We start from the raw sequence: 21,753 nt of genomic DNA, 5'->3' as shown, positions 1-21,753 counted from the left end.
CTAAAAGTTCCGTGAGAATTAGGCCTCTTGGTATTCGCAGCTTAACAAGAGTCAAAGATTTGGAAGCTCCTCTAGATGAGAGCCCAGGCAAAATGAGATTGCCAGCACTGACCCTGAAGGACATATGGGGCTAACCAGGTTCCTAAAATTCACCTGAGGAAAAGGCCCTTTATTATTATTATTATTATCTCTTGTTTACACAGTCAGACAGGTGTTATTGACTGGTTTGTTTTATCCAGACATCGAGTCCTTCCCCTGGGATGGCTGAATTTTATTGTCAATGTTGTTGCTGTTATAGATATCGTCGCAGAATATAGGCTGTTCCCAGTAAAGCTGCTTTTTGTAATTGGCTGATGGTGATTTCTGTGGCCCCTATGGTGTTGAGGTGCTCTTCAAAGTCTTTTGGAACTGCATCCAGGGCGCCAATTACTACTGGGATTATTTTGGTCTTTTTCTGCCACAGCCTTTCAATTTCAATTTCAATTTGTAGATCTTTGTATTTGGTGATTTTTTCTATTTCTTTTTCTTCTATTCTGCTATCCCCTGGTATTGCTATGTCGAAAATCTTCATTTTCTTCAACTTTTTCAATTTTATGGTCCCACCAATTTTTGGCTACAGGTAGCTTGTATTTTTTGCAGATGTTCCAGTGTATCATCCCTGCTACTTTGTCATGCCTTTGTTTGTAGTCAGTCTGTGCGATCTTTTTACAACAGCTGATTAGGTGGTCAACGGTTTCATCTGCTTCTTTACAAAGGCGGCACTTGCTGTTTGTGGTGGATTTTTGACTTTTGCTCTTATTGCATTTGTTCTTAGTGCCTGTTCTTGCGCAGCCAGTATTAAACCCTCTGTTTCTTTCTTCAAGCAACCATTGTTAAGCCATTGCCAGGTCTTGGTGATGTCTGATTTTCCACTTATATTGTGCAAATATTGACCATGCAGGGGCTTATTTTTCCATTTTTCTGCTCGGTTCTTTACTTGTTCTTTCTTGTAGGTCTGCTTTGTTTCATTGGTGTTGAATAGTTTCGCGTTCTTGACCATTTGAAGTGCATCTTCTTCACTGTCCTTGATATATTCTTCAAGGCCTCTTTTCTCCTCCTCTACTGTTTGATGGACTTGCAGCATTCCTCTTCTGCCTGAGCTGTGAGGGAGGTTTGGTGTTTTGATTCTTCAGCTTCTTGTCTTTCATATCTTTCAATTTACTAGCATCTGATCTAAGCCTGGAGATTTTATTTTCTAATCTAATCTTCCATGTAGGTGATGTACTACTTTCTTTTTTGACAGGTCCATTGATCTTATATCCGAGCTCTTGTGTTGTTATTATTGCTGCACTGTACATTAGTTGGTTTGTTTCTTGCAATTTATTGGTTGTTATTTCTGCAAGTGCAGCATTGACATCTTTTAATACCTGAGCAAGTTGTTTTTTGGCAACTGTTTTTAGAGCTGGAAGTCGAACCCTGGTGGCTGTTTGGTTCACGTCTCAGTTATTTTTTGCTTTAGTTCTTGTTGCTTTTCTGTTAAACGGCATTTGGGTTTTTGAGGTGAAGGCAAAGGGGAGGTTTCCTGGTTTTGATTTTGAAACAGTTCAGCAACAGTGGCATCCTCTATTTCCAACACCTCCTCCTCCACCTGCGCCTGAGCAACTGCTTTAGTTGGTGGTAATTCTTCTTCCATATCTTGAGCCTGTGTTGCTCTTTGCAGTTCTTCCAGCTCAACTCCTGTGAATACTTTATTTCTTATTATGAATCTTCTCTGGTCTGCTAGCCTTTGTTCTGTTATTTCTGTATCTGGATGCTTCTCTTTCCAAATTTGGTACATTCTTTTTAAACAGCCTCTTCTAGTTGGACTAGACTTGTAATAGCAGATCATTATTTCCTTGTTGGCATTTTTCGTATATTTTTTTCCAGTTAAGCGACGTTTCTTCCAGTAACTTTGCTGTCTTCAGCCCTGGTTGCTCAACTGAAGATCCTGAGTCCTGTCGCCCACTTGCCACCAGATGTCCAGGGACTCCAGCACCTGGCGCGGTCCTTGTTGACCCGGGCGACGACCGATCCGGTATAGATTTATTAAAGTTATGTCTCACCATATTGTTGATGGGAGAGGCACTCTTTGTCTGGCTCCTCTGGTGAGACCTGTCCAGTATGGTAGGACCTCTGGCATAGCTCTCACCTTCCTCAGAGCATGCAAGCCCCGCAACCATGCCAAGGTAGTGCCTCACTGGGGGTTGTTGTTATTAATTATTATTATTATTACATTTATATCCCGCTCTTCTTCCAAGGAGCCCAGAGCGGTGTACTACATACTTGAGTTTCTCATCACAACAACCCTGTGAAATAGGTTAGGCTGAGCGAGAAGTGACTGGCCCAGAGTCACCCAGCTAGTCTCATGGCTGAATGGGGATTTGAACTCGGGTCTCCTCGGTCCTAGTTAGCACTCTAACCACTATACCACGCTTTACAATCCCCCCACCAATCGTGCCCCCTATACCAAGTTTCAGAGCAGCAGGGAAGAAAAGCAGGAATGCACTCTTTCCCCCATTTATGTTAGATTTAGATCCTGCTCTATTCCATAGGCTCAGAGTGGCTGTCAGTGTTTTTTAAAATAATCCTGTCCTCAAGGGACTCACTATCTTAATTAAATATATCTCAGAGAGAAGGGTCCCTCCTCAGACTGCTGGAGGGGCCTCGTTGCTTTACCTCAGCCTCTGCGGCAGCCAGATACATCCTTCTAAGCAGATAGTGGCTCAAATCCAGCTGTATTTTCAATTGGAGGCATTATTAGAAAAAATGTAGAAAATTTATTCATAAAGTATAAGTGGTAACCTCCTCCAACTATCTGCTGGACACAATGGATACAAACCCCACAAAAGCAGGGAGGAGAGCTGGTCTTGTGATGGCAAGCAGGACTTGTCACTTAGCTAAGCAGGGTCTGCCCTGGTTGCATATGAATGGGAGACTTGACGTGTGAGCACTGTAAGATATTGCCCTCAGGGGATGGAGCCGCTCTGGGAAGAGCAGATGGTTTCCAGTTCCCTCCCTAGCAACTCCAAGATAGGGCTGAGAGAGATTCCTGCCTGCAACCTTGGAGGAGCAGCTGCAGCTTCTTATGTTCAGTATTCTTGTGCAGGAAGATAGCTGTGGGAAGCTGTGCCATGAGCAAACCTGAAGGCTTTGCCAACATGGAACAAAGGTACCATGCCTTATAGAAAGCACATAACCACCAACCCTGACACTTTGTTTTAGGATCTTGAAAACAATAACATAGGGGAAAGACATTCTGGTTCCCTCTCACCGAGCCAGCGTGGTGTAGTGGTTAGAGTGCTGGACTAGGACTGGGGAGGCCCTAGTTCAAATCCCCATTCAGCCATGAAACTAGCTGGGTGACTCTGGGCCAGTCACTTCTCTCTCAGCCTAGCCTACTTCACAGGGTTGTTGTGAGGAGGAACTCAAGTATGTAGTACACCGCTCTGGGCTCCCTGGAGGAAGAGCGGGATATAAATGTAATAATAATAATAATAATAATAGAACAAAAACTAAGCTTTGGCGGTGTGTTTTTTTAGTCTAGAAAAAGAAAAAGAAAAAGAGGTAGGGGACATGATAGAGATTTATAAAACTGAACTCAGCCATTTTCCCCTCCCTCTTGTACTACAGGTCACCTAAGCTCTATTCAGACATTATCTTGTGTCTGTACACAAGATACTTGTACTTCCACCTGTTCTTCAGGTGTCTATACACTCCTGTATTCTTGTGTGAATGAGTGTACATGTGTTCATTTTAAAAGTGAACCTGAGTACAGGCCCCCTCAAATGCTGGGTACAGATAGGAAGCATGCTAATGTACATGTGTTGAACATAATGTGTGAGTAACTGTGCATACACATCTGTACGCGGGTATAGTGTACCCAGATTGTACACATGTTTAACACAGCATGTGAGTAAGGCTCCAGTGAAGTTCATTTGTGGTAGCTTCAGGCGTTACAAGAGAATTCAAACACATTTGTGGAATTAACAACAGCGTGGTGTGTTTTTTTTAAAACTTAAGTATTGGATATATTCCTGGTGATTGCTCTATCAGTGGCCATGAAATATAAATGGAGACTCCATGTACAACAGCAGTATATTTCCGAACACCAGATGCTGGGGACAAACTACAGGGGAAAGTCATTACCCTTCTCCGCTAGTTGTTTGATTCTCAAGATAATCCAGTCCCTGATGGAAACAGAGGCTGACATATTGCATGATGGTAGGCCAGCCTTGTAATGTTGCATGGACATAAGCTGTACAAATGTTACACAAGAGTAAGTCAATTGGAACTAATAGGCTTACTCTTGTGTAATATATGTACAGCTTGTATGCATGCAGTGATACTAGACTAGCCTACCACTGCACAGTATGCCAGCCAGTATTGCTTTAAGGCAATTCTTATGTGAAATGATCCTGAAGCCTTGGCAAAACACAAAAGGGACCATCGGCATGCTATTGGCTGGTCTGCTGCAGTGCTCCAAAGATCCTGGGAACCACAGCAGTCTAGTGAACAGGACAAGATCCAAGCAAGAGGACCTAGGTTAGTCAGTGACTCGCTGGGTGGCCCTGGGCAATTGAGTCAGGATCAGCTCCCCAATCTATAAAATGGGACTTGAGTGACTGACTTTACACAGCTTGTTGATTTAAAGCTTATTTTAAAAAGTGGGAGCAAGATCAAGATTGTTAGGCAACCTGCACATCACACAAGGACTATATGAGGGATTGATTCTACTAATAAAGAGAGATATGATTAAGCCTTTAACATAAGGCCTGTCCATTCTTGACAGGGTTGCACCTGGAATCTCTCGCATTAAGAAATCCTCAGGTAATATTACCTAAAGGGGAAAAAATCACTTTAAACCCTATCATTCATACAGATGTGTGTGTGTGTGATATCTATCAATCTATCAATCAATCAATCAATCTAGTTGTGAGGCTGGACAGGTATACCTTATGTTATTCATCCTCACCAGCTCTTGGTTTCAAAGGCTGGAGAAAAACGAAGGTGCATTAACAAGCACAAGGCTATACGGGGCTGGGTTCATGATATAGCAGCTGAATTCCTGATCCCTTAAGCTGGTCTATGACCGTAATAAAGATTGATTTGATTTGAATCCAGATCCCTGCTGAGATTTAGTGCTTTATACTGAATCACACCTATTGCATTTAGAGAAGTCTGGTCAGGGCTGTGTATATTATACATGTACACGTGTGCATACATGTATACACACTCCAAGATAACCTAAATACTATCCAAAGCAGAGTTGACTTCTGGGGCCTGTATAATATGAGCAGATTAAGGAAGAGTGCACATTATTGCTCATTTTGCTAATTTATTCTGCTTCTCCTCATCATGGCACGGAGCAGAGAAGACTGTGGGGAAATGAAGCCCTCTGACAACTGGAACATTTAGCTACTACTATTCTTTTACCACGTCACCCTAAGTGGCACAGTGGGGAAATGCTTGACTAACAAGCAGAAGGTTGCCGGTTTGAATCCCCACTGGTACTAGATCGGGCAGCAGCGATACAGGAAGATGCTGAAAGACATCATCTCATACTGTACGGGAGGCGGCAATGGTAAACCCCTCCTGTATTCTACCAAAGAAAACCACAGGGCTCTGTGGGCACCAGGAGTAAAAATCGACTTGTCGGCACACTTCACTTTATTCTTTTACCAGGCATATCCCCTGCTAACTAGCCAAAGAGGTGTGTTTTAAAGTGGTGGCTCTCTTATACTGAGCAGCTGTTCCTATTCAACCTAGCGTAGTGCTCCTTCGAGTGGCTGTTCCTAGTGCCTCTCTTGTGTATCTTTTTAGATTTCGAGTACTGTAGTCCTTTTGCTCTGTAAACCACCTTATGAACTTGAAAGCTCATATATAAATATTGTTTGTTAAAAATAAAATTTCTCCCAAATTTGGAAGCCTGCATTACTTGCAACCATAAGAGGTAGAAACTTGCTTTAAAAATAAAAACCAAGTAAAAGCCAGGATCATCATGATCTCTGTTGGAATACACATAGTTGTGGTTTTGGGGGGTGTGTATATGTGTGTGTGTGTTTTTGTGCATTCATGCACGTGAACACTCGCACACACAAATTCCTAATAACCGTAGCCTTTGCAAGACAGACTGAGCCAAGGTAGTACTTAAGCAAAGCATTTCCTACCTTAACTTACCTGCAACAGCCCATGTGCTATTTTCACATCATTCCTACCTTAGCAGCTTCAGTTCTTCAATTGCCAGGTGGGAGTCATCTAGATTTCCCACCCTTCCCATGCCTCTTAGCTTCTGTGAAGAAACTAGACAACTTTGTTTTTCTTAAAAGTTTCATTTAATTTTCCCAAGTCTCATTAAAATAAATACAATCCTGGAGCGAGAGCTCCCATATATACATACAATTTTTCGGGGGGAGGGGGATGTTAAAAGAGAGACTAGTTAGAATCGGTTTGTACAGAGGAAGCTGGAAGTTTGGGTTACCACCCCAATATTAGTGCATTACCAGCCAGGAAATGGAGAGGTGAGGGGCATATCCCCCAAATCCCAGATGCTTGAGTGGTCAGAAGGGAGGTGTCATAACCCTACTCCCTCAAAGGTGGGAGAAGGCAGCTGGCAGCCTCCTCAGAGAGCAATAGAAATAAATACACCCTTTTATTTACAGAGCCAGTGTCATGGACTGTGAGGATTCCCTTTGCAGCTAGTTTAAAAAGAGAGTGAGAGCGAAAGAGTGCACTGAGTGCTAGAGAGCCCGGCAGCATCTATGCGATTAAGGCACTGGGGGCAGTGATGGGTTTGTGCACACGCAGATGGACAGCGGGGGACTTTCAAGTTAGCTCAACCTGATACCCCTTAGTCATGTGCCATCTGATCAGGTAGTAAGGTGTGTCACAAGTCAGTCACTTTGTTCTCTACGAGAGCGGCAATCTGTTGCAGTCGATATGCCAGCTGCATCTTCTGGCCCAATGGATCATCTTCTAGTGCACTGATTATCTGCAAAAAGAAAAAAGAAAAAAGAGTGCACACAAGGTCAATGTACTGCCTGCTCATTCCACACACACAAACCTTTCCTCCCCAGCTGGCCTGCCCCTCTTCAGGACTGGGCTCTCCTTGCCGCCTCCTATTGCAGTTGCAGAGTCCTGAGGAATTTATCTTCATACCTGGTCATAGTACTTATTAATGTAGTTGTACAGTTCCTGGAGGGCAACCAAGCAGTTTAGGTCAGAGGAATATTTCTGCCAAGACAAGAGAGTGGAAAAATAAACATTAAATCAATTTTTCTCATAAACTCTTCAAATGATTTATCATCCTTTTCATCCATCCTCAGTCTTACAAGGTTGTCACTTGTGCCCGTTTTGCAGATTCAGAAAATTCGAATATAGTATGCCCACCCTACTCTCATTTAGAGATCCCAAAGCAAAAAGTTTCTGTTTTAGCCTTGTGCTTGTCAACTCACTCCCATCAATATAGCTAACAAAGACAATCACTGTTGGCTTCCTATTTTCAGTGCAAGAGCAGGCTAGAGGAAAAGGAGACCTGCTTTTTCCAAGCCTACTTCCAAAGCTTGCTAGTTGCATTTTATTTGTTTAAAACATCTCTACCTTTCCTTTCAATTGGACATTTTCAAAGCAGCTTGCAAAACAATCCAATTACAAAAGTGAAAGCTGTAAATCAGTAGAAAAGTAGCAATAAAAAAGCCATCTGCACAGATAAAACAGCAGCATTTGCTCAAAAAGTCGTGGAAAAATACAGCCATTTTCACCTGCTGCTTAGGAGTCGGCACCAGGTGAACAGCCCTGGGAAAAGAATTCCATTGCCAATGTGCAAAGAACCAAGAAGGTTCAGCCCTGGTCACCGCTGAAGTCAGAAGCATTTTAAAAAAGCCTCTCCAAATTTCTTAGTCAACAGGCAAGTTTGTATGGGAGCAAGTGGTCCCTGAGATGACTCAGAAAGTTTCATATTGCATATGAGCAAGCTAAAGCAAGCACCTTGATGTGCCAAAAGCACATAGTCAATGAAGCTGTTTTTAAAATGGCAAAATGTGTCTTGCTATTATATGTATATACCACTTTTCAAAATAAGTCCACCAGTTAAATGAGGATTATCACTTATAAAAGACCTTTTTATTTTCCCAGAACTTAACACATTTTTTGTTTCAATCCAACTGCTGCATATTTATCAGCTGCATCCTTTTTTATGGTTTGTTTTTATTTTCTTGGACATTGGCAGCTGCCCTGGGAGCACTTGTTTAAAATAATCTAATGCTAAACCAATAAACAAGGGTGAGATATAAAAATAAAAACACATGCTGAAAGCTAAATCCTGGATGCACATGATCAATTGGAGGTCGGCACATATAGCCTTTTGAAGCCCTTTCCCAATGGCTACCACAAGTCCACAAACTCATTTTATGAATGATCCGAGTCTTGTCCAGATTGTGTCACAAACAGCCCTTGTTCAACCCACTTTTTGAAGATTTCCCAGACTTTGCTTTGTTCCACTGACATGCTTGGAACTCCTTGACCTATGCAATTCCAATGAAAAGGTCAACTCATTTGAGAGCGCATGAGGGTGGTTGCGCAGTGCATAGAAAGCAGAGGCACTTTTATTTCTGCCCCTTTCCACTGGTTTAGAAACAGTAGAATAAATAAGCATGGACCAGTTTTACATTAGTGAGGCTGAGAGCTCTTTTGAGTGAGGCAGGGGGAGAAACATGATTTTGGTTCCGGAAATCACAACCCAAGAGGCACTGGGAGAAGTCCCTTACCCCTGAGAGTTCCGTCAGGGCAGAGTTCATCTCCTGGTAGCTAGCAGGAACTGTCTGTCGAATATCGGAGTAATACCTGAGTAGGGGAGAGAAGAAAGAGAAAGATTACAGGGGAGCTAAGATGGAGAAGAGCCACCTAATGGCACAGCTGGGAAGTAACTTGCGTAGGGAGCAAGAGGTTGCCGGTTCGAATCCCCGCTGGTATGTTTCCTAAACTATGGGAAACACCTATATCGGGCAGCAGCAATATAGGAAAGATGCTGAAAGGCATCACCTCATACTGCGTGGGAAACGGCAATGGTAAACCCCTCCCCTGTATTCTACCAAAGACAACCACAGGGCTCTGTGGACGCTGGGAGTCGACACCAACTCAACGGCACACTTTACCTTTACGGTGGAGAAGGGGGAGGATGGAGCTAAGCAAGATACCACCTGCAAACACATGAGGAGAGCTGGTCTTGTGGTAGCAAGCATGACTTGTCCCCTTAGCTAAGCAGGGTCTGCCCTGGTTGCATATGAATGGGAGACTACAAGTGTGAGCCCTGGAAGAGATTCCCCTCAGGGGATGGAGCCGCTCTGGGAAGAGAAGGTGGTTCCAAGTTCCCTCCCTGGCTGCTTGAAGATAGGGCTGTGAGAGATTCCTGCCTGCAACCTTGGAGAAGCCACTGCCAGTCTGTGTAGACAGCACTGAGCTAGATGGACCAATGGTCTGACTCCATATATGGCAGCTTCCTGTGTTCTTACACATACTCAAGATCACTTATCCCTTAATAACCCTGATGCCACCTGGACTCAAGAGCTGCACCTAGGTAATTTTGGAGTCTGGACCTAAAGGCCTTTTGTGCTGGTGGAAGGGGGTGGGATGACAAGTGGACCACCAAACCCTTTCCTCATTTGTAATAAGTAGTAAAGGGTCTTTCCACCCTTTTAATACATGCTTAAGTGTGACATGCACTTTCTAGTCCTTGTTGGCAATTGCAAGGTACTGGGTTGAGGAGGCAATGATGGGGAAGCGTTATTCTGGATTAATGATGGTTAAGCGTATATAAATACAATTGGGGCTATATGTATTCTCTGATTTCACAAGAGCACAGAGAAACTGCAGAATGTAATATTGACTGCAGAAATCAGTCCACTAAGTACCCCTTCATTAAATACAAAACCAGCATAGTGAGAATAGAGAGCCAGTATAGTGTAGTGGTTAGAGTGTTGGAATAGGATTAGGGAAACCTGAGTTCAAATCCCCATTCAGCCATGAAACTCACTGGGTGACTCTGGGCCAGTCACTTCTCTCTCAGCCTAACTCACCTCACAGGGTTGTTGTGAGGATAAAAATAAGCATGTGCACTTTACATTAACCGGCTCTGAGCTCCTCGAAGAGCGGGATATAAATGTAAAAAAATTAAAAAATTAAAAAACAAGAAGTTTCTAGATCTTACAGTTGTGAACATATGCTGGAAAATGTGCAGACATTGCCTATGACATCTCAGAAAAGTCAGGAAAATGGGTGAATAGGACTTCTGGGACAGGAGTATCAATGCCCTGCATAGCTTTGTGTCTCCACAAACTGCTAAGTTATTTATATTTGCACAATCCCTCCTATTTTGCATATTTCTGATAGCAATGGGGAAATTATGCAAATCTGCATGATTTACAGAGGTTGTTGAATTACCCTTCCTTGTCACTGGAATATTCTTTTAAGCATGCAGAATACAGACAATCCTGGGTATGGTCTTGTGTTTGTGGCACAGAACTCACGGCTCCCAGGAGCCCCACTTTCTACCTCCCCACACCTCTGGCTTTCAGCAGAGATGTGTACTTTCCTCTGCATACCCACTTCTTTTTGCTCACACTTACTTCTCTACCATCTGTTTGTATTGTGGAATTTCCCTAGCATACAGCAGTTTGTTGACTGGTGAATCCTGAGGAAGGAAAGAAAGAGGTAGTGATTAAAAGACTTTCATGCATGCGCATGCGTGCATACAGAAAAACCTTATAGGAAGGCAGGCATACAAATTTAAGAAATAGTTTATGAGCACCCCCGCCCCCCTAAAAGATAATCTGGGCAGGTGCACAGGGGAATTATCAAGGTAGCTGAGACAGGGAGAGAGTGACTGCCTCAGCACCATTTGTGCCTCACATGAAGTGAGTCATTCAGGGTGCCACGTAGAACTTTTTCCTGAAGCAGCCCCAGGCCTATGAAACGCTTGACCTGACAGTACAAGATCTTTAGAATTCATTGTTACACCTTCTTGTTTATTTCATTTATTTATTAGAAAGGCTATTCATAAACTGATGGAATTACTATGGCCATGATTGTATGAAGTGATGAGATTCCAAAATATTTGTAATAATAATAAAACACACAGAGTATTTTTGTTTTAACACTTACATTTATTTATAAGTGATTCTACCCCACTTGTTGGTCCATATAAAGGAGTCCCACAAAGCCACTCACAAAATCATAATAAACCCATTTATGAAAAGCATTCTTGTAATTTGCAAATGAATTAGCTGTCTTCGTTTTCTTTGGAGAAAGGATATATATTTTAAGAGAGGAGGGAAACTTGTAATTTATTAGACCAGCCCTTTGCTTGTGGATTAGGGTTTGGGTCCCAAAGATTGTTCTGAACGGAGGATTCCACATAGCTGATACAAAGTTCGGAGAAAATATTCCCTCTGAGCATATGCTCAGAGACCTTGGGTTAGGGCGGTATAAAGATGCACTAAATAAATAAATAAATAAATAAGCAGCATTGTATTTGCAGAGTCATACCCTGCCCTTACATATGGGATCAAGGGGCAGATTTTATAATTCAAAGGGCATTACTTCCAAGGGGCCTTTAGCCCTGTTGCTTCCATTTTAAAAAGGCAACAAGCAGCAGACATTTAAGCTTTCCCCTCCCCTCCCTGCTGCCAAACTTGTTCTTTAGCAGACACAAAAAAGTGTTCCCAACAATGAGGGGGAAAGATTGTATTGCATGCCCAAGGCAACTGGCTTATTGCCATGTTTGTGGTGAGAACAAACATGAGACAGGAGCAGACTTCAAGCAGACAGGAGGCCTCAATGAAGTGGAATGCCTGTGTGTGGCCATACCACTTCATGATTGATGACTCCTTCATACTGTACCCCCCGAAAAAAGAAGCATGCCAAGAAGAGGAGTTTGGGTATGGTTCTGTTAAAAAGATATGTGCAGCTATTACTTGTATAAGAAGTGGGGGCAGGAGAGACAAATAAGCTTACAAAAAGGAAGAAGAGTTCTAGCATAGCCTTCTCCCTAACACGATAGTTTTCAACACATAAGGAATAGGGATGTGCATGGAACCACGGAGGAGCAGTCTGGCACTGGAGGGTGTCTGAATTTAAGGGTGGGGGGTAGTACTTACCCCTCCCGCCGCTTCTACCCCTCCGGAGCTCCACTTTGGGTGCAAAGTTTTTGGGGCGGCAGAGTTCCTCCCTGCCCCCATCGCTGTCCAGAAAAAGGAGAAGTTGCTGCCACGCACGTGCCCGTTACAGCACGTGCCACACGTTGCACAAGCACATGCGTGGCAGCAACTTACCCTTTTTCCGGACAGCGATGGGGGCAGGGAGGAACTCTGCTGCCCCAAAAACTTTGCACCAAAGTGGAGCACCGGAGGGGGAGAAGCGGCGGAAGGGGTAAGTACTACCCCCCCACCCTTAAAGTCAGACACACAGACACCCCTGCTGGATCGCCCCAATTCTGAACCGGTTTGGAGGCCTCTTACATGGCCCCGGACTGGTTCCATGCACACTCCTAGTAAGGAATGCTTTTGTATGGAGAAGCAGGGGTAGGCCACCTTGGCTCTCCAGCTGCTGATGAACTACAATCACACACACCCAATGAATGGTGGCTAGAGATGATTGGAGTTGGCGTTCAATAACAGCTGAAGAGCCAAGGTGGCCTACCCCGGGTCACATGAAGCTCTAGGTGCAATCTGTACCACCGAGGGAGAGATCTATGGCCTCCATGGAAGCAGGAATCATGGCCAGGAAGAGTCCTTGCTGAGGATACCAGCCCGCAGCTCTCATTTCATGAAAACCTTCAGTTCAGGAACATACACAGGCAGATTCCAGTTCCATGCTTGAGTAGCTAAAGGCAGGAGCCTAGCTACAATTGAACAAGGCGGGGGCGGCGGGGGGGGGGGATGGGAATGTCCCTAGGCCCCTGATGGCAGGGGTGACAGCCTGCTCTTTGCTCTACCCCTTGCACCTCTCTAAAGAAGGGGAGGGGTCCCATCTTCCCTTTCTGTCCGAGGGCCCATTCCAACCTTGCCATGTCTCTGGCTAAAGGTCTTTTCACAAGGAACAAGAACACCTGCACACCTGAAATGCATGTTTCATGTAAACAAGCCAATTTGTTTAGGCAGCTTGCCCAATGAAGACAATTGGTAGGAAGTTCAGGACTGACTAAAGAAAGTACTTCACACAATGAACTGATGGAATTTGCTACAACAGGACATAATGAAAGCCATTAGCTTTAGATGGCTTTAAAAAACAAAAAGGGATTAGACAAATTCATAAGATAGGCCTATTATTATGGCTATTAGTCATAATAAGTAAATAGAGCTTCCATTAAAAGGGGTAGTATAGCTTTCCAAATACCAGATACTGAGGCAAATAGGGGATGGCTTTGTTCCACGCTCTGCTTGTGAGCTTCCCAGAGCCATGTGACTGAAACAGACAAGATACTTTCGTCTGAGCCAGCAAAACAGTTTTTAGGTTCTCTAACCATTATTAATGGAGGGCAGAAACCAGTGAAGAGGCAAATTTTAAACATAGAGTATTCTCTAGGCAGCACACATTTCCATTCAGATTACCAGTACAGGAAACATGAAGAGTGATTTGTGTCCATTGTGAACAGGGCTAAAAGCATTGTCCTGTAGATTATGGCTTCCCCCTCAAGGGACCACATAAAAGGAAGGCAGGGAGGGAGGGAGGGAGTGAGTGAGTGTGTGTGTGTGCGCGCCCGCACGTGCGTACTTGGGGGGTGGACGGACAGGACTCCTGAAGGATTTGTCAGGAAGACACCAGAAGTCTGACAAGAGTGCTGCTGTGTAAGAGGTTGATCTAAAACCCTAATTAAAAGTGGAAAACACCTGTATCTCAGAGATAGTATGATCAAAGCTCTAGGTCATTAAAAGAAACGGTATGGGAGAATCACCAGTCCTTGAGGACTATGTGTGAGAAGAGGAAGTGGCAGGTCTCAGGCCTGTTTGACCAGTTTGACAGGTCATTTATGTGAGAGCAGGAGAGAGCTGCTTTTGTAGCACAGGGAGCAGCAAAAGGGATCTTTCCCCTAACGTTTTTGCAGGTGTTTTCCCCACCTTTTTGGAGAGAGCTTAGTTTTTGTTTGTTTGTTTGTACATTTTGTATCCTGCTCTTCCTCCAAGGAGCCCAGAGCGGTGTACTACATACTTAAGTTCCTCCTCACAACAACCCTGTGAAGTAGGTTAGGCTGAGAGAGAAGTGACTGGCCCAGAGTCACCCAGCAAGTATCATGGTTGAATAGGGATTTGAACTTGGGTCTCCCCGGTCCTAGTCCAGCACTCTAACCACTACACCACGCTGGCTACTCGTTTACGTTATGCTTTGCATCAAAGCAAAACAAAATACAGTAATAATAATAATGATTTATATATCAGTCTTTAAACAAAAAATTCTCAAAGCAGTTTATATAGCAAAAAGAATTAACAAGAGATAAAAGGAATAGGATTCCGCCAAAGGACAGTTCCTTTGTGAAACCTGGATAGATCTGACTGCTTGTATGAGACTAAGCAAGAAATTAGAGGATACACGGACCACAGAAGCAGACCATATACATAGAAAAATATATATTCACTGTGTATAATAATCTGTTCACACACACACCATGTGAGATAATTCTGCATAAACGTTATGCCAAAAGGTTTTTTTTTACCAAAACTACAATCCAATAAATCTGATAACATTTACAATTCACCAAATATTGTATGCAAATTTATTACAGGAGGTTCAGTTGATACTTGTGTTAAAACATTTATATATTTGGTGAACTGTAAATGTTATCAGATTTATTGAATTGTAATTTTGGTTAAAAAAACTTTTGGCATAATATTTATGCAGAATTATCTCACATGGTGTGTGTGAACAGATTATTATACACAGTGCATATATTTTTTTCTATGTATATGGTCTGCTTGTATGAGACTAAGCAGCAGCAGTCACCCTTTCCCCCATCTGTGTGTGGAATTAGTTTTGTTCTGGGCAGCAGTGTCAAGGCAGTGTGAGCATAGGGCCTTCCTGATTCAATCTGAACGGGATCTAAAATTAACTGAGCAGACATTAAAAAAAACATGTGAGTGTGCACACACCTTAGAGGGTACACTGGTCACCAAGGAGAAGAGAGGGAAGGGTGGGGGGGGGGAGACAAAACAAGGCTACCCCTTTATTCCACCAAAAACAAAAAATAAAAAAACAGACATTTCCCAAAGGGGCTTGGAAGCATCTTTAAATGTACAGGATTCCTTTCGTGTCTCATGTTTCAGAATCCACAGGCCCTTCCCCCTCAGGGAACTACACACACATGTTTTTCAAAGACTAGAGGATGAAGGGGAGATAGTCAGAAAATACTCAACATAGGAGCTAGTGCTTGGGCCTGTAAAACAGGGCTTAGTTGAAGCCAGGGCTAAGCCTTAAAACATATGATGTTTAACTACAAGGGGTGTGTGCGCGTGTGTGTGCATGAGAGAGAGAATGTGTGCATCAAGGATCACATGAAGCATGTCTCTCCCACATCCTTGAATAATCAGAGCAAGTCACCACAGAGCTAGGATAAGGGTGGGGAGGTCCCCTGTATACTACACAAACATCCCCGGAACCTCAGATTTTGTTACAAGTAAAATCTTTAAGCCTGAGCACAGGCTTGAAAATGTGAGCAAGGCCTAGTGAAATCTCAGCACAGCCAGAGAGTGAAGAACTTCCAGTTTAAAGGGGCAGAGCTCCATGTGCCATGCGTAACTTCTTGCACCTCCTCAAACCAAGCGTCTCTTGGTGATGGAAGGAGCCCCTGGTGGCGCGGTGGTAAAACTGCCGCCCTGTAACCAGAAGGTTACAAGTTCGATCCTGACCAGGGGCTCAAGGTTGACTCAGCCTTCCAAGGTCGGTAAAATGAGTACCCAGAAATGTTGGGGGCAATATGCTAAATCATTGTAAACCGCTTAGAGAGCTCCGGCTATAGAGCGGTATATAAATGTATGTGCTATTGCTATTGCTAAGAACTTTGGAAAAAACTGTGAAGCCAGATTTAGTTCCAATGGGATGTCAGCTGCTGACCACCTAGGGTAAGCTGTTTTACCTATACTGTCCTGAATTTGGAACCATGTTTAAACCAGCATTCTAGAGGACCTCCTTACCATAGAGAAAATTATATCGTGCATGTACATACCTGGAAGAGGAAAAATACATATGGAGATGTTTTTGCAACACAGAATGTTAAGCAGAGTGATGCAATGCAATTAAAAATGTCTGAATGTTAATGATCTTCAGAGTAAATTTACTCATGGGAGTAAAGACATTCCCACATGATCAGCAATAAGCTTCTTGAAATCAGCACTTCTGCATGAGTATCGAAACAGGCTGAAACCAGGATGGTGGTTTGGGGGATTAAAAATATGCTGAATTTGAAAGGGAATTGTGGCTGTTGTGCTGAGCTTCTTGTATTACGCAATCGCAAAACCATTATCCCCAACAGGACCAAACATGAATGGTCATGTCTGCTAAATCTGGCATCTCAGTCTCAATTAGTCCTAAAAGTGCTGGGAAGTTTCTTGTTCCCAATGTCTCTGAGCATCATTTCTCAGCCTCCACAGTCCAGGTTCCCCTGGAACACTAGAAATTGTTCTGAAGAGAAGTGGGGTGCTGGGCAATAGACTTGCATTTTGGGTGGTATACAAATGTGTTAAATAAATAAATAAATATGGTGGATATGTTGACTTTGACATCTGGGATGGAGTTAAAACTTAGATCCCATGTCAGACTACTCGGTGAGATCATTCACCCAACCAAAATGTGTCCTACCCAGGTTTGGGAGCTGTGTGTGCTCACAATTTTTAGTTGTGTGGGAGCACACAACTAGGTAGGAGGAGGGAGAAGTGATTGTGTGGAATCAAGGTAGGAGGAAAAGCGGGGTCATTTTATCCATAGTTGTGAATTTTGTGGCAATAAGTTAAGGAAAGCACCATCTGTGCTATTTTGATCCAGGTGAAGTGTACAGGCATGACTTTCAGAAGAGCCCCTAACCCCATTTATTACGAGTGCCTGCAGGCAGACTTACCCTGCCAACTTTGTGCTCAGCAGTTGTGCAAGCATCAATGAATGTTTGAGCAATGACACTCAGGTTGGCGTCTACGTTGTCAGAGACACGCACATCAAAAATGAACTGTGGGTTCTTGAGTGTGTTCACCCAGAAGCGCAGCAGCAAACTGGAAAAGAAAGAAGATTAAATCTGGGTGAGGCAGGGTAGACTATAGGAGAGTTACCGGGGCTCTTCTTGTCTCCCTTTCCAACTTTTAGTCTCCACAACTCCTCATCCTCAACTTCCCACCACCCATTCCTGGCTGAGGACAGCTCAGTCACCCCATGTCCATCCACCTGTTGGTTTTCCAGATGTGCAGGGTCTCTGGCTCGTTGACCCCATGCCGGGCTGCTAGTTCATCCAACAGGTCAAATAGATACTTGACAGCGATGGGTACAGGCCGGTTCACACTCAGCACAGCCTTGAACGCGTCATCCACAAACTTCTGCAGTGTCCCCTTTGAAGGACAAAAAGGAGGGAATGAAAAAGAGAGAGAGGATTAGAGATCCATAGACTCACAGGCACTTTTAAGTCCTCGTGAAACACCAGTCAAAGTGATAATGTTGTCCCACTACGAATGTTGTTGTTGTTATTACTACTACTACTACTACATTTATATCCCGCTCTTTCTCCAAGGAGCCCAGAGCGGTGTACTACATACTTGAGTTTCTCCTCACAACAACCCTGTGAAGTAGCTTAGGCTGAGAGAGACGTGAACCTCAAAGATGACAATATGCCAATACCATCTTCTGCACTGTGAAGAGCTATCCTGTATTTTGCCAAGACCTGCCTGTTTTTCAAGTGCAAAGGCTGCAGAGGTTAAGTGAGTGCAAAGGTGGGAGCAGCACCAAGTATTTTGCAAAGAAAAGATACATGACCAAAATATTCATTTTGGGGGGGATTTTCTTTAAAGAAAAACACAACACAAAATCTGTGATGTACCCCTCCTAGCTATAGGATTAATTGGAAAGAACTGGTCTCTAGATAGAAGTGAGGCCTTCTGATAGGGAGACTATTCATTTCTGAAAGAGTCAAAGCCATAATTGAGCTTTATCTTATGAAATCAAATGGTAGATTTAAGTTTAGCTACTGCCACCACCATATAGGACTGTGCAAACAGGTTCGAAGTTGAACATGGTAAGACATCAAACAGGTTCGGTTTGACTGTTTGGGGTTGAATCGAACCACACCGTTTGGTTCGACCCTGGACTGAACCCCCCCGGGGTGTGTGTGTTCGCGGGTTGGGTTTTTTAAAATTAAGGGTTTGGGGTTTTTTTACACTTACCCCCTCTGGGGGAGTTGTCCAAGGTGGGGGTGGGCTGGGTGGGTCCGCGGAGGTCCCCCCCCTCCGCTGACCTCCCTTATTCGGCTGCTCTTTGGCCAGTTTTCGGCCTTCCCCCCTCAGCGCGGCAGCCATTTTGGAGGCTGCTGTGCCTGCGCAATAGGCCTCTGCGTAGCCTGGGTCATGCCAGGCCAGACTGACTAGCTGGCACCTCTGGCTGAGAGAGAGACTTTTGCCTGAAACCTCGGAGAGCTGCTGCCAGTCAGTGTAGACCATACTGAGCTAGAGATGGACAAATGGTCTGACTCAGTATAAAACAGCTTCCTATGTTCGTTTCCAACAGCCTCTTTTGCACGGATTAGCAGAAACTTACTCTTAGAGACATGATATAGGGAGCCTCTCCCACTTGATGGAACTTTAAGCCTGGAACGTTAAGCACGTCAAATTGGAATTTATCTCGTTAAAAATAAAATTTGGAATATTTCAACAATGGAACAAACATGTCTAACTTCTATTACTTTCAACATCTATCTATCTGTTTCTCTTAGGTGTACCCGTTGCTAATCCCATGTGTGGCAGCTCTTGTGAGAGTTCGCGAGCAAGCTGCCAGGAGGGGAAGAGGAAAGTGGTGCCGCTGGAGGCGATGTGGGAAACAAAATGGCGGGGGGTGGGGAGAAAATGGCAATGACAGCAAAGAGCGGGCAAGGAAACGGTGGTAGCGGGGGGCAGGAGGGGGAAGAAAGCGGCGGCGGTCAGGCTGGAAAAGAAATTGGCATGGGTGGTGTGGGGAACTAGAGGTGCAGATGCTCTGCGCCCAGCCCAGCTAGTTGTAAAGTAATTTGAATGAACTGTTCAGTATTTAATTGACCTGGTAGTATCCCCTGCAGTTACCATAGGCTGAGAATAGCACAGCCAAAACAATGACATCCAGACTATCAAAGCATTTGCACAATGAACAAAGTTGCACTAGTGAAAGAAGATTGCATCACAGTGTAAAGTCATGGGGATGCTCTAAACTGTGCTTTTGCACAAACGTTTCTTGCAACACACATGACGCATGCAACAGATGCAAATGCACACCTTGCTATACAACTACAGACATGTTTGTGGGAGAACACCACTAGTCTGGAATGCCAAGCTCCAGATTTAGCGCAACTAGCTAGCACAGCATTCATGCAAGCGCATTGTGAGTCTGGGTGTCAGCCGACAATGCTTTAAACCCATTTTCTGTTGATATGCTACACATGGAACAAAGAATCCCTCTCAAAACGTCTTGGTTTTGAAGTTGTTCATCCATGGTTGTTCATGTCACGCAACTCTGACCATCTAAACCTGCATTCAACTTGGCCCCCCCAGCTGTTTTTGGACTACAGCTCCCATAATTCCCAGCCACAGTTACCAATAGGCAGGGATGATGGGAATTGTAGGCCAACATCTGCAAGAGGACCAAAGTTGAACAGCCCTGCTATAAATGATAACAGAACAAGGCCCTGTTCTGTAGTATACTTAACACAAGGTACACTTCCAAGAAGACTGGCCAGAGGAACTCCAAAATGGTGCAGGCCACTGGCCTCACAGATGGATGGAGCCCCTTTTCCAGTTGTACTACATTCAGGCTGGAAGACAAGGCCTTGTATTTTCCAGAGGTGGCAGCCAAACCTGCATCCCTCTAAAGCAGGTGGCTTTCACACTGGAGAACCCTTTCCAAACCAACTTGTCTGCTGAGGAACCCGTGTGGGCCTCAGAGAAATCTGGGAAATATTCTTAGGGCACACAGCTCATGCAGAACACTGGTCAAATCTCTTGTGTTATCACTCTATGTGAACTGAAAGTACACACCCTGAAGCTGCCCATTGCAGAGGAAGATTGGTGGTAGTCAACGAGGTGGCTTTCCAAGAAGCTTCTCCATCACTGATATTCTCATTGAGGAAATTTCTTCTCTCTTAGGTTCCCTCCCCACCCACCCCATTTTTTAAATCAGTATTTGCCATTGTTATATTGGAATTTGATATTGTTCGATGCCCTGGGACGTGTGTGTGTGTGTGTGTGTGTGTGTGTGTGTGTGTGTGTGTGTGTGTGTGTGAAGGAGCAGCATACAACTTTTCTAAATTAATAAGCTTCCAAGGAATCTCAGTTTGGAAGCTCCACTTTAAACGAACCAGCATATTTGGGAACAGGATGGGGAAAACGTTCCCGTTCCTTACCTTCATGGAAAGTAAACGGGTGAGGTAGATCTCGGGAATAACCTTTGCGCGCTCTCGCAGACTGCTCCGCCGCTCCTGTTGCTGCTTTGTGGGCTCAGGCTCCTCAGAGGGCTTTACCAAGTGCCAAAGGCGCAGCCCCCCCTCCTCACCATCCTCCAGCATTGGGGTATCTGCAAAGGATGTGGCAACACTAATCAAGATGCAATGTGGGCCAGCCTAATCCTCAATCAGCAGTCCAGGGCAATCAGCTGTCCAGTGCACACTTGAGGCTTGCAATAGCCATGCCTGGAGAACTAAGAGCAAGCAGCCAACTGAAGGTGCAGAGGCAAGAAGCGATGCCTGGAGGAAGGAGAGGCTCAGGGGGACAATTGGAGGCTTGGTGGGTCTGATATGGCCTAGCGGCCACCTACTAAGAAACAGAAGGGTATGGGTTAACAAAGGAAGTCTGCCTAAACCTTCTCAGGATGGGAGACTAGGAACTTGCATCAAGACCACCATTATACTGCAAAGCACAGAATATGGATCTGTAATGCAGAATCCAAAATTGCTCCTACAAAAGCTATGCCTTCCTTTTAGAAGAGTCAAACAAAAACTCAAGTTTCTAGTCCTCATCGTGGCAAAGAAGCCCCCTAAAACCATGTAGACAGTTTCTGCTGAAGGCTTGAAAAACTTGGGCTTCTGCCAAGCATGGGATGAGACCACCTCACCTTTTCAAAAGGAGTCTCAGACAGTGCCTCTCTCAGGTTTCCCCATTTCTACTTTAGGCTTGCCCACACCATGAGAAACAGGGTAGGACAAGTGCCATTCCCAAGTTCAGGAGCTGTGTGGCTCCCATTTCTGATCATTTTTCTGTTGTTGTAACAACAACAACAAAGGTTAAGAGCTAAGAGCTGTGGGTAGTGTTTGTCTGCAAGCCTGCCACTGGGTTAACAGCTGCTGCGTAGGATGGAGCCCTCTTTTACTAAGGGGTCTGTGTGTGCTAGAACAGATCTGAGGACTAGTAACTTTCTATGAAGGCAGGGTGAAAGAAAGCAAGAGCGATGAAAGAGCCAAATTTAAGTGAAGGCTCACAAACAAACACCCACAGGATCGGCTTTGGGTAGAAAAACCAGGGGATTCCACACTCTGTGAAA

At 44.3% G+C, this 21,753-nt stretch overlaps 1 protein-coding gene across 6 annotated transcripts in view; it reads right to left on the bottom strand.

Annotated features, from left to right (window-relative positions):
* Window positions 1-6,327: 6,327 nt before the first annotated feature.
* PLXNB3 (plexin B3) overlaps window positions 6,328-21,753 on the bottom strand; it is a 65,063-nt gene continuing 49,637 nt past the window's right edge. For 5 of the 6 annotated variants that reach the window (XM_053300320.1, XM_053300316.1, XM_053300317.1 and 2 more), the window contains exons 29-35: window positions 20,621-20,790; window positions 17,431-17,591; window positions 17,114-17,261; window positions 10,638-10,702; window positions 8,781-8,856; window positions 7,174-7,248; window positions 6,328-7,006 (exon numbers count right to left, since the gene is read on the bottom strand). In XM_053300320.1, the coding sequence (XP_053156295.1) occupies window positions 6,902-7,006; window positions 7,174-7,248; window positions 8,781-8,856; window positions 10,638-10,702; window positions 17,114-17,261; window positions 17,431-17,591; window positions 20,621-20,790 (800 nt within the window). In that variant the 3' untranslated portion in view covers window positions 6,328-6,901. Of the gene's footprint in view, window positions 7,007-7,173; window positions 7,249-8,780; window positions 8,857-10,633; window positions 10,703-17,113; window positions 17,262-17,430; window positions 17,592-20,620; window positions 20,791-21,753 lie in introns of those variants that run through there. The other variant, XM_053300321.1, reaches the window with a different exon arrangement.

This window comes from Hemicordylus capensis, chromosome 2 (genome assembly GCF_027244095.1).
Source record: "Hemicordylus capensis ecotype Gifberg chromosome 2, rHemCap1.1.pri, whole genome shotgun sequence".
Lineage (NCBI taxonomy): Eukaryota > Metazoa > Chordata > Lepidosauria > Squamata > Cordylidae > Hemicordylus > Hemicordylus capensis.
This window is presented reverse-complemented; position numbering and strand designations above follow the sequence as displayed.